This window comes from Mya arenaria, chromosome 14 (assembly GCF_026914265.1).
Source record: "Mya arenaria isolate MELC-2E11 chromosome 14, ASM2691426v1".
NCBI classification, from domain to species: domain Eukaryota; kingdom Metazoa; phylum Mollusca; class Bivalvia; order Myida; family Myidae; genus Mya; species Mya arenaria.
The window spans coordinates 7,986,672-7,999,754 of NC_069135.1; the positions used below are offsets into that span (position 1 = coordinate 7,986,672).

Sequence of the window (13,083 nt, forward strand, 5' to 3'; positions counted from 1 at the left end):
TGTTGAAATTCAATATCTTGAACGTATCATCTCCAATCACTTTTAAGAAACCTGGTCTTTCTTGACCACTATCTTTGTTTATCTTTGTACAACTTTGTACATCTTCATAGTTATAAGAAAGCTAAACTCTAGCTTAACATGTTACCATCATGCTTATCATCTGATAACTTACAACTTTATAATTGATTCATTAGTTTTACCAAACTAATCTGTGAGTTACTTAAATAATTTAATTAGATTACTTACTACCTAACAAACAATTTTATTAGTGATTTCGAAATTGAAAATTACTTGCCGTATTCAGGCGATACACTTATATAATGACATCTAAGAAATTACTTTTCGTTTTGCACGCTTTCTCTCTCAGACCTTACTATGATCCAAACAATGATTTATTTATATGATTTTTACAACTTTAAAACCATCACCAATTTACTCAAAATTATATAAAATGATATATTGACAAAATACTACAATTATTTACACAACTATAACCTTACTTAAGTTTAATGATTTCATATCATTAAGGTCAAATTAATTACAGGTAACATTGAATTCATTTACCTATCTGATGTGTTTGACAATTATTTACAGTTACATGACAACTGAAGTAATGAAACCTGCCATTTGTCTCCTTCTTCGACATAATAAATATTTCATTTTGTATTATCTTCAGTGTTTGCACTAAACCCTGAGTATAAGTCATTATTTTTTTTTTTGTATTTATGCAACTTTCATTAATGTTAGACCTGCTAAATAAGTTTACTCAAATTCTTTTAATTACATTTCTTTCCATGTTAATTATTCAATTAATGTCCTTAAATGACTTAGTTTTCTTTTTCATCTAGTTATTCAATAATGTACTTAAATGATTCTTCGTTTGCATTTAACAACGTTTTTTTCACACCTGTTTTACTTTTTTTTATCGAATTTCTCAATATTTTTATCTTTGTTACCTTAAATACTCATTCTTTAGTTTATTCTTATTTAAATCAAATGGTTTTATTGTACTTAATAATGTGGAACGTTGTTAAGTCAGAAATTAGATTACTTAGGGGTTCTTTCAAAAAAACAGCTTTGCTCTGATTGCATTTATTATCCAAAACTTTAAAATTTTGCCCCGTTAAATATCCCAAAATTATAGCAACACATGTCATATCTAGGCAAGAAATACAAAGTAATAAAACGTCACTAACTTTTGTCCCGTGGCCTGGTCGCGCTGCAATGTCCATAGTCACTCGAACCGCAGTTGTCATCATGTACCTTTTTCTTTTACGTTTCAAATGTGATCCAATAGTTTTCAGTACTTCGCCGTTGTGTTCCACGTCAACCCTGTTCTTGAATATCTTCGGTCAGCAGGCGCCAAACTTTTACGTGTCACGTAACGCTACTGTTCACTTAACTTTCGTGATAGTTCGTTCAGTAACCAACCAACAACTGTTCAAGTGTTCTAAGTCTTTATTGTTCAACGTTCTTTCTAAGTATAATAATCAGTATATAATACAGCATGACATTTAAGGTAATCCCACATCCTAACTGCCGTCCATTAAGGACCTAAGGCCGCGTTGTTGCCTTGCCTAAGCCAACTCCCCCTTTTCACATCCCAAGTCATCTCTTTTATACTAATTTGTTGTTTACATATGACAGCTTTACAACCACAAGAATACACGTTTTTGTAATTAACATGACCATTTTGTACATTGGTACCAGGTCGGCTGTCAACCATTTTCATATTCAAATGTCAATCAAATATGCCCTACATTACTAAACATACAGTATGTAGACACATATCCATTTAATTAAATCTTAATTATATCTTAAATATAACGTATTACGTCACATTCTATTCTGTTACGTGACATCCGTAACCTAATGGCTTGAAATAAAAAGCCGAAAGAGCATGGAGATTGTAGGGCAGAATGCAAGGTGGCAATCGTAACAACTCGGCCATCTCCGGCAAGCTTCGAGATAGACCATATCTGTTTGATACTAGCCGAGAAGTTCCGATTGAATTGGTGGGTGGTGTGAGTAGTTTATACTCCGGGTCCCGGCGTGAGCACATTGAAAGGTCCCTGAGTGACAGTTCAACCACCGCACACCTATCCTGGGCAGACTATCAGGCGGTTAACCAGTACTAGGTGCCTTCAGCTCTGCAAGGAACTGGCAACTTCTGTACATTCCAGGGGTCGTAGAAATGACTGCATAACTAATCACAACAGAAGTGACTGCCTGGTCCGCCCGGGTTGTCCGGTTCATAGTCCAACGCTCTACCGATTGAGCTAACCGGGCGGACTACTATGCGTGTCATTATGGTTTGGAAAAATATAACTTATAATAGGCGAGAACAGGTTCCAAAAATCCTTTGTTTTAACGTTTCGCCGCCATCTTGCACCTCAAATTCAAAATCCTCACATAAACCGTTGCCGATTTAGAATACGTGTACCCCCCTCCTGTATGGAGGCTATTCGTTGCCAAAAGTCCAGACGTGTAATTCCCACAATGTGCTTCTCAATCGTACTAAATATCTCTTACATTTGTCAATGTAGACGTGCTATTTGTTGTTTCTATTCGTCAGTTGTTCCGTATTGACTTGTCATTTGTCATTATAGTAGTCAAAATGTATATTTGTCAGATCGACCCTGTATAAACTCACTAAAACATAGATCGTATAACTTGCCTTTAAAGGGGGTGCAATTTGAAGGTACTTTCTTAAGTTATTGGCAACTGCCGTTGCAGGTAAATTTGTATTATTATGGCATGACATCCTTGACAAATGTATTAATTTCCGACTATTGACTTGTTTGAGCAAGTATGTAAAGTTGAACTCAATATCTTGAACGCTTTTTAAGCTCATAACAAAACAATAAAAATGTAACAATTTCTTAGTTTAAGGCCTTATTTAATCCTCCTATAAGTGACCCCCTCCCCCCCCCCCCCCCCCCCCCCCCCCCAAAAAAAGCATGTATCGTACACAACCTCTGTGTATTGATCTTAATCTAATTGCCTCATTGTCTTATCAGGTCTCTTTAACGGCCTAGTTTAAGGGATGTTTGGCATGGTAATCGCCTGCTGTGCATCTCCTTTAAGTGCACTGGTGTCACATTAGGGGCCAATTTCCTGTGTATTCGTTTATTGGCTCAGGGCCATTTAGAGTCCATTTCTATAATAAAACCTCCAAAACTGCGCAGCAGGATACTCGGATCGGAGATCTCATAAGAGGGATCAAGGCAAGTAGATTAAGATCAATACACAGAAGTTGTGTACAGTACACATATTTATTTATTTTTATTTTTTTTGGATATATTTTTTATAGAAGGCTTAAACTAGGCCTTTAAACTAGGCCTTTAACAAAGGGCCAGATGAATGTGACATTATCTCAGCATAAGTTAAGTAAGTCTGAGTGTACAAAGGGCCATAAATCTGTCAATATATGAGCACAAAATTAAAGAGTGTATTATTACTGTGAACAAGTGAAGAAAGTTTGAACTGTCTGTCTGTCTGTCTGTCTGTCTGTCTGTCTGTCTGTCTGTCTTAATATCTTGAACGGTTTTTAAGTTATTAACAAAACCATAGGAGTTGGTAGAAAGTATACACAGGGCCATAATGCTAAAAATATTTAATCATTTGTTAATTTGTCATAAAAGAGCGTTGTGTTTCTGTGAGGAAGTTGATTTTGATATCTTGAACGGCTGATCAATAGGTAATGAGAAAAGAAACATAACAATTATGTGGACGGACGGACAGACAGACAAACAGACAGACAAACAGACAGACAAACAAACAGACAGACATGCAGACGGGGTGACACTTTTGCGGGACCCTTAGTAGTATGATTACGTTCCATCTGAATTAGAAAGCATCTTTAAAATATATATAAAACGTAATTTTGATCGCATAATTATAGAAGGAAAATTTCTCAACATATTGGTAAGCCTCGTTACTGGCGGCCGTTCGAGCTAATAATTACAATTATGACCAGAATCACATGTCCGGTATTCACGATTATTGGTTAATGGAATACGTTGCCGTTGCCTTTTGAGGCCAAAACTGAACAATTGATTTCATACGACAGTTCTATCGCATGGCTGTTTACATAATGGCTTTTAAACATATTTCAGTCGAGGGTATTAAATTAAGGACTTTTTTTAAATGCAATCTAATAAAATGCATTCAAATTAAACTTCCAGTGAAGGTTTTCCGTTCAGTTAATTATTTTTGTGTGCGTTCATTCAGTATGAACGATCTGCCGCAAATCCACGAAGCGCGCTAACATTTCCCCCTTTTCATGACTTTATTCTAATGTGTTGTAATAATTGTCGTGTTTATCAAGAAAATTATTGAGATGTTTAAATTCGTGTTTTGCATTTGCATAACCCAGGGGAGTGAGTGCGAAACTCCGCCGAAAGGTCAACCGTTCATGCAAAATGTGTTTGTCTATCAGCCTCTGTTAAAATCTACCGATTCCCCTTATTCAAATCAATTACGACTCACTGCTGATTTAAAAATATGATTTTGAACTTTAAGTGTTCAAAATCATATTGAGTCCAATAGAATGGCAATAATTTTTATCTGCCGTCCATTTAATTTGCTGTATCAACAGTCAGCTGTTATTAATTGATTGATTGACATATAAAAATGTATGCAATTTTGGCTTTTCAGAAGATATACACGCCATATGTGGCAAATGAGGACTGCATAGACAATTTAAAAGAGGCCCCGGTAAAGGCAGGACGAAAAGTCGAACTAACAGACAACATGTTCTGTGCCGGGAAGCTTGTAAGTGCTTTGACTGTGTAGCATACATATGTATTTTAAGTTCGTTACTTTGTTGTTAAATAACCTACTGTAATATGCATGGTGAGTAAACTGGACTCAATAACATAAACTATGTTTTCCCCTATGATAGGTTAGTATTTATTTGTCAAGATTTCTTTAGAATACTCTTGTGTATTCTATTTATTCCGTGTATGGAAGTATTAGAATAAACAAGATCAAATTATGTTCTATTTTTCATTTTGAATGTCCAATGTCGTGCCAACACGACTTTCACTTTTGAATGTACAATGTCGTATGTTAAGCTTACTTAACACAGCTTTCCTGTGACCCCAATTGCTCGGTTTTTGCAATATATTATACATCAATATAATATAATATATCGACTGATTCCCAAAATTCTTTTTTGTTATGTTTTTTATGTTTTACCCCAAAACTCACTTTGCATAGAACACGATGTTTCTATACTTAATGAATGTTTTTCTATAATATATTATCTATTCAATACAGCAAGTCTGGTAATTTTGTTGCAAAATTGTTGTTTATTTAATTTTTTCAAACATTTTACCGCAAAAATCACATTTAACTCAATACAATGTATCCATACTTAAGGTATGTTATACTGTAATATAATATATATTAGATAATGTAATTATGGTAATATTATTTCAGAATTTGACACAGTTTTTGGCAAATTCCAGAAAATCTCATTTTAATTTAATTTTCGAACATTTTACTCCAAAAATCACATTCCACAAAATATGTGAATTCTTTACTTTAGGTATGTAATACTGTAGTACAATATCTATAAGATACAGTTATCTGGTAATTGTATTGCAAAATTTGACAAAGTTATTTTTTAAAACATTTTACCCCGAAAATCACATTTCACAAAATCACGTAGTTTATATACTTTAGGTACATTTTACTGCAATATAATAACTATTCAATACAGTTATTTTGGTTATTTAATTGACAATTTTTTGGCAAATTCCAGAAAATCTCGTTTCCATTTAATTTTTCAAACATTTTACGCCAAAATTCATATTACACTAGTACGGTGTTTCTATACTTAATGTTTATAATACTGTCATATAATATTATAATATATTAATTTCAGTAATTCGGGTAATGTTATTGCAAAACTAGACACAGTTATTGGCAAATTCCAGAAGTTCTAATTTTTATCTTTTCCAAAATTTTACCCCAAAAATCACATTTTGCACTATGTCATTGTTCTATACTTTTAGTATATTAAATGTTATGTCTAATATGTCACAAATCCAAATTTCTGTGCATTTTTTCCCCATTTTTTATTTCCCAGGACTAATTGTATAAATGTGTGTGGTCACAGCTAGAATACATCAGTCATTTGTACAATACAGCTGTACCCTGTATTTTTGCACCAACAGTGAAGCTTATGTTCCAGCTGCAGCTTTTCCTTTGAATAAAAGCTTTAAATAACAAATTTCAGAAACGCGGCGTGGGTGACGTATGTTTTGGGGATAGCGGTGGCGGTCTGCTCATGGAGGCGGTTGGAGAGTTCAGGTGGGTTCTCACCGGCATCGTGTCATTCGGAATTGGGGGATGCGACAACCCGCACTACTACACCATGTTCACGAATGTGGGCAACTTCTACGAGTGGATCAATGGCCACACTCGATTCACAGAGGAGGAAGTGGACACGTCGTTTCTGGACGAGTCAAAAAAATAAGCACTTTGCCTCAGCAAAAGACAAAATATTAATATAATATGAATATATGAATATAATTGTATGAAACGTAAACGTATATTGGAACAATATCGGAGATTGCTGTTTTGAAAATAAATGTCAATAATGAATATAAATTCATTTCTGTTTGGTCATCATTCATATCCTAAGCTACTATAATTAAATAGTCAAAAATGTCAAAACTGTTAATTTTATAAGATCTTGCTTATGGTACCGGCAGGTGTCAATTGGACATTTTAAGAATAGCTAGGGCAGTCAATCGCTTTAGCATTTGCTTGGGAGGGCTGTAAATACTGGAATGATAATAAGTGAAGCTCCAGACCTTTCTGTAAATCAGAAATGCAAATGATACTATCGAAGATCAAAAGACTATGACCAAGGTCAACCGCGTATGGCTGAATTAAGTACTTTCAAGAAAATACTTTACTTACCTTGTTTATTAAAAATCATTCAAAATGGCTTGTCCTAGCTAAATTTTACGTCATTTGACAAGCCATATTTTATGAGGTTTAAAGGAAACGCCGTCTTAATGATGAATGGTAATTTGTGATCAATTGGGAAGCATAAAACTCTAGAGCTTGATTGTTAGTAAGTCAGTAAGTAACTCAGTAAGCAAGTCAATCAGTCTGAGTTTGCTTTTGGTAAGAATTCTAGATATTTTGCCAAGTTGTTTAAATCCGATATATTATATATATATATAATGGGGTTAAGTCTCAGAGTCTGAAGATCGAGCCTGATGCAATTTGCCTAGGAAAAGTTCTGAGAGTCTTATTTGGTCTCGTTAGAAAAATATTGCACAACTTATAAAGATATAACAATAAAACTTGTATTATAGGTCGCAATTGTTTTGACGTTATAAAATTACGTTTGAACAGTCGAATCAAGAGGACGTGAATTAGTGCCGGGGTGCTGCACAAGAGAGGGCAAAATAATGTTATGAAGTGCTGTATAGAACCGACATGGCTAGAACAGACAATAGACTAAAGTTCGTTGGAGGACAATATGAAGTCCAGTTATGGCATAGTAAACAAGAGGCCCAGCACGGCCCATTAAAGGCTCACCTGATTGGACAAATGGTTTTAAAGTAATTGCTTGGACAACATACCCAACGCCAAGCGCCAAAACGCACGCCCGTGTGCCGCAACTACAATACGTCCCGTTTTTTAAACGGGTGTACTCGTATTAAACATGAAAATTATGTATATGTTTAAAGCTTACAAAGGGTCATAACTCTTACAATATTAAAGTTGGGAGTTATATAACCTGTCACCACAGAGCACATAATTAATGTGAATAATTTCATGAAGTTGATATCTTGAATAACTGTACAACGATAAAATACTTACAAAATCACAAAAGGGTCACATAAGAAACATTTCTGTGTAATTATTTTGAAAACGGGCCAATGGTTTCTGCAGATAATATTTCAAAGTTTTCCGTATAGACATATAGTGAAAACAAGCCCCGCCCCAAGTGGCAACCACGATTTTTATGAATCAAGAATGGGTGAAGGAATTTTTACAAACCTCACCTTCGGAAAATTTCGCAGAACTTATTTTGAAAAAGGGTCAATTGTTTCTTAAGAGAAATTTTCAAAGCTTCCATTTAGAAATAAAGTGGTAACTAAAAATCATGCATTTTTATAAATCAAAATGGGTTGAATGAATTTGATAGAGGGTCACATAAGGAACATATTTCGGAAAACGGGCCGATGGTTTCGGAAGATATGCTTTTCAAAGTTCCCCATACATAAATTGAAACGCAGCCCCGCCATAGCTGGCGGCCAGTTACTAATAACATTGCGTGAAGGAAATTGATTTATGTTTATCTAAGAAACATTTCTGTGAAATTATTTGGAAATCAGCCCAGCGGTTTCTGAGAAGAAAAAAATCAAAGTGTTTTTTTTGGTTGCCATATCAACCAGAGTTTTGCATGTAACCACCTTCATTGGCGGACCACCCAAAAAACATTCATGTCAAGTGTGGTGGAAATTGTCCGAGTGGTTAAGGGGTAGCTACAATAATGAGCGATCAGGGATACTTTTTTTATTTTGACATTTCTTATATATCCCTGTAACGAGTCTGCAATAGTACTCGTTTTGACTAGTGAGAACTAGGTTAAGGGGGAGAAGTAGTTTGAAGGAAAATGTTGACAACCACCTTATGACATAAGTTATCGCTGAGTATTTTGTGCGCAGGTGAGCTAAAAACGAATGATTGTCTTGTAATTTAAAAATTGAAAACAATTCATAAGAGATTGAAAAATCTTTCAGCTGTCATGAATTCAAGGATTAATCTTAGATAAACTATGAGCTGACTTAATTGCTTACAATTTCGTAATTGGTCCCAATAGAGGAGATTGCAACTCTAAATATTAGATTATGAACACCCTTTTTATGATAAATGGTTCAGCTCATTGATAAATATACACATCTTATGCCTTATCTTTGTTATCTTACAAACAAAAACTGAGCTGTGGACTGATGGTACAAGCTATAAGAATAGTTTTAGTAAGGTTACTGAGTTAAAAGTTTGACAACTTTGACAAGATACAGTACAACAGTGCCGTCATGTTAACGTTCCTTTTGATCGGCGCGTTGTTCCCGGCGGTGGTGTTATGTGTCAGTGTTACCCAATCCCTCGCCGACGGGGTGTGTCTCTGTGTGACCGAGCCAAATGTGGACGCCTTGAGAGATCGTAAGTAGCATGCGCATTCTATCATCTACCACTCAGGATCCAATATATCTCCGACAGTTGGAATTTTAAAACTCATTTATATAGAACTGGAAGGAAACAGGGCTGCCACAACTTGCGGCGGGGTTGGGGGATTGAAGAATACTTGCCGGAATAAAACCTTTAAATAAGCGATAAGGAGAAATGAACATATACGCACATATGTGCGGTTTTAATAACTGTTCTATCTAGAGACATTTCATTAAAAGTAATCGTGTAAGTTTGTTTACCGACGTTGTCAGTCGACTTGTATTCGATATACGGATGAATTTAATAAGGTAACTTGGTGATACTAAAGTATTGTCAATGTCTTGTTCACTGCGTATCATCTACTGTATAATTATGTCCTCAGCCACAAATCCGACAAGCGTCATAACAACGATTTCAAACGGAATGTGTTTTACGTCACACGGTGGCATCTACAACAATAATGACGTCACATTCTATCAGCTGAGGGACGACAAAAATGGTCAGGTTAGATACTTTTTCAAACACGATTTTTTATCTCAGTTTGTAGAGACATGTAGTAAGTAAGCCATGAAAAGACTCTCAAGCTCGGTGATGTTGTTGCCAGTGCAAAAAAATGGTCAGGTATTATACCCGTGCTCTCTCAGAGGTCCCAGCCTTATAAGTATTGGTTACAACATTGTTACAACAAGGAATCTTTAAAAAATGTATACAGATGGTCTGTGGAAATGGACATTGACACAGTATTTTGACCTTGACCTGGTGAGTCGAACAAGTGGCATGCTGTATGAATATCCTTCGTGGGAGACAAACTGGACATGAACTAATTACGGACGGTCGCCATTCTGTGGCGGGGGAATAATGTTTTAAACTTTGAATCTGTAAAACTTTTTACATTTAAGTGCAGTAGTCACCTAAAAAAATCAATTTTACATTTGGAAATCAGGCATTCCAACCTTTACATAAAGCCCGTACATCATAGTTATATATTTTTGTTTGATAATGTATACCAGACCGCGTGGATAGACTCGTTCTACCTGTCGATAGAGCCGATGGACCACTGTAACGCCAGTGCCGTCTTGAAGGGCCTCAATTACCACGTTCCCGACGGTGAGATATCCGCTCATACAAACTGTCATTATCAACAGGAATAGACGTATTAAAAAGCATTAGGTCTTCAGTTATCAAAAACTATACACGCTCTCGTCACTCGGCATAAAATATTTCAAACAAATATATACTGGAATGTATACTGGAATATAAACTGAAATATATATTAATATAGAATATATGTGTGTATATATTAGGCATGTTATTTGTATTGGTCAAATCTAAAGTTATTACATGTATATCGGTTTTGATAGTGGGATGAGGTCCACGCAATGTAACAGTTTTCTTTTTAATCGCTTGCTAACATTGTTGACGACCCTAAATCACTTTTCAGGACCACCAGCAGACTGTGTGGCGTATGGGAGGTATTATATTCATTTGTTAAATATTTTAATATCTACCATTGATTTCTTTGATTGACACTAGACTGGCTGTATGGTGATGACTAAGATAAGCAGTCTGAATCTTGATAATTTAACATGTCTGATTACTCAGTATTCCCCATCCGCAGTTGTTTTCATACAATTAATGGTTTTTATTCCGCAACGAAGGACATATACGCACGGTGAACAAGCGACGGTGGACGGCGCGGCGTGCACGTGCGATGACGGCGTGCTCACGTGCTCGTTATCAGGGCAACACTGCTTCTCCGATGGCTTGTAAGAAAATGTAACATTGAAATATTTTATAGCATACGAAAGTTAAAAGTTTGGTTATGACTTTAACCTGTCTTTAAAATTCCATGTGAAGTTCTTGCCCAAGTGATACAAACGTTGTCAGATTTCTTGTGTGAGTGTGTTTTTATATGTGTGTTTTTCATTGTCATTTATAGTCAGCATCTTTACGAACCATTTCCTCTTTTAGAGTGTTCCAACACGGGACGTCGTTTGACATCACTGGCCACGGCACGTGTACTTGCTCTCATGGAACGCTCAACTGTGGTGGCTTACCTGTAGGAAAATAACCAAACTCAGTGTTTATATTCAGTGAAATATACAATAACAAATGTGATTGTAATAAGTTAATATTTTTGGTGTTGTTTTGTTCATCGCGTTTTAAACCGCGGAGCGTATCATCCCTTTAACAACAAGAGGAAGATGAAATGTCATATATCGCTGAACTTAGTACGTGGAAGCAGGAAATTAAATGAACTTGACCTATACATAAATAACACAAACGTTCCAATAGAAGTTGAATTTCAAATCTTTAATCCGGCTAGAGACTTAACCCATGTTGATACTGAACTAAGGGGATCATTTTAACCGAATTTGATGATAATCGAAGTTGATTTATCATGGCAAAGATACAAACATGTTTAAAATATTCATAAAGATTATGCTGAAAATGTGGCCTTCTGGAATAATGTTAAAATGCGTTTTAAATAAAAGCCTAACAGAACTATTTTTGACCCGACATGACGCACAATATTATACCATAATGTTTTGTTTTTCGAGAAACACATTCAGTATTCCGTAGTTAGCATTTTCCTGCTTCATAAGTTCCGAATACAGGGTAGTAGTTATGTTCAGACACGCATCTAACGTGGAATGTTGTCCCTGACGAAATGAGTAAGGTTTATTTTGAACAAAAGCTCCTTTAAATGCACAATTGTTGTGTATATAGTTTCTTTTCCAACTGTTTTCAATCGATAACTTGAGTGCCTTTGGCGGGAGCAAACAAAAGAGATGCACAACTTCACATGCTACTTAATATTCCCCTCAAGTTACGTGATTCTTGCTGAAATACCTATTGAGAAAAGAGTGGTACAAAATTCATTGCTTAATATGCAATTTAACTTAAGAGCCATAACTTTATTTTTTTAAAGGAAGCCACACGCTTTACCTTTGAATTGTCATCACTTTGGCTCTCGTACTTTTGCATATATGAGCGACCAAAGATTTCATACTTTATATGACATGTTTTAACGAGGTCAAATGCCATTACTCTGAGCTTATTGGCTGAAGCAATACACCAACCAAAGTTGCACAACAGTTACTGCACATGCTGGTTATCAGTCCTGTATTTTTTGCGGTTTAGCGACCCGTTTCAATAGAATATCTCAGTCGTAAAGCTTACGCTGCTTGTGACTGTTCGGGTACACCCAAATAGTTATGAGCATAATATATGCGATAAATGTCCTAAGGATGCAGTTCACGCCCAAAACTGGGTTAACGCGTTAATATGAACGATCTGAAGATCTGAAGGACGATCTGAAGATATGAACGATCTGAAGATATGAACGATCTGAAGATATGTACGATCTGAAGATATGAACGATCTGAAGATATGTACGATCTGAACGATCTGAAGATATGTACGATCTGAAGATCTGAACGATCTGAAGATATGTACGATCTGAAGATATGTACGATCTGAACGATCTGAAGATATGTCCGATCTGAAGATATGTACGATCTGAAGATATGAACGATCTGAAGATATGAATGATCTTCGATCTGAAGATATGTACGATCTGAAGATATGAACGATCTGGAGATATGAATGATCTTCGATCTGAAGATATGTACGATCTGAAGATATGAACGATCTGGAGATATGAATGATCTTCGATCTGAAGATATGTACGATCTGAAGAAGCCTAACGACCCTCATTCAAACGGGACCCTCACATTTGCGGAGATCACACAACACAAGATCTCATACTCTATAGGCTTCAAGTCAAGGGCCATTACTCGGCATTTACTGGGTGCAGTCACACAATACTACGGCTTATATACTTTTGGAGATACACGTGACACAATAATTTGC

General features: G+C 35.7%; 2 protein-coding genes across 2 annotated transcripts in view; both read left to right on the forward strand.

Moving 5' to 3' along the window:
* The window catches only part of LOC128216514 (uncharacterized), a 106,540-nt gene extending 99,915 nt beyond the window's left edge, over positions 1-6,625 (forward strand). The window contains exons 21-22 of the mRNA XM_052923099.1: positions 4,660-4,776; positions 6,248-6,625. Of these exons, the coding sequence (XP_052779059.1) occupies positions 4,660-4,776; positions 6,248-6,487 (357 nt within the window). The 3' untranslated portion in view covers positions 6,488-6,625. The remainder of the gene's footprint in view (positions 1-4,659; positions 4,777-6,247) is intronic.
* Positions 6,626-8,949: 2,324 nt separating this feature from the next.
* On the forward strand, positions 8,950-11,339 carry LOC128216516 (uncharacterized). The gene is made up of 6 exons (XM_052923100.1): positions 8,950-9,201; positions 9,590-9,711; positions 10,218-10,314; positions 10,649-10,679; positions 10,866-10,973; positions 11,179-11,339. Exons 1-6 carry the CDS (start codon positions 9,075-9,077, stop codon positions 11,276-11,278), a joined length of 585 nt encoding a protein of 194 aa, XP_052779060.1. The 5' UTR covers positions 8,950-9,074; the 3' UTR covers positions 11,279-11,339.
* Positions 11,340-13,083: the final 1,744 nt, after the last annotated feature.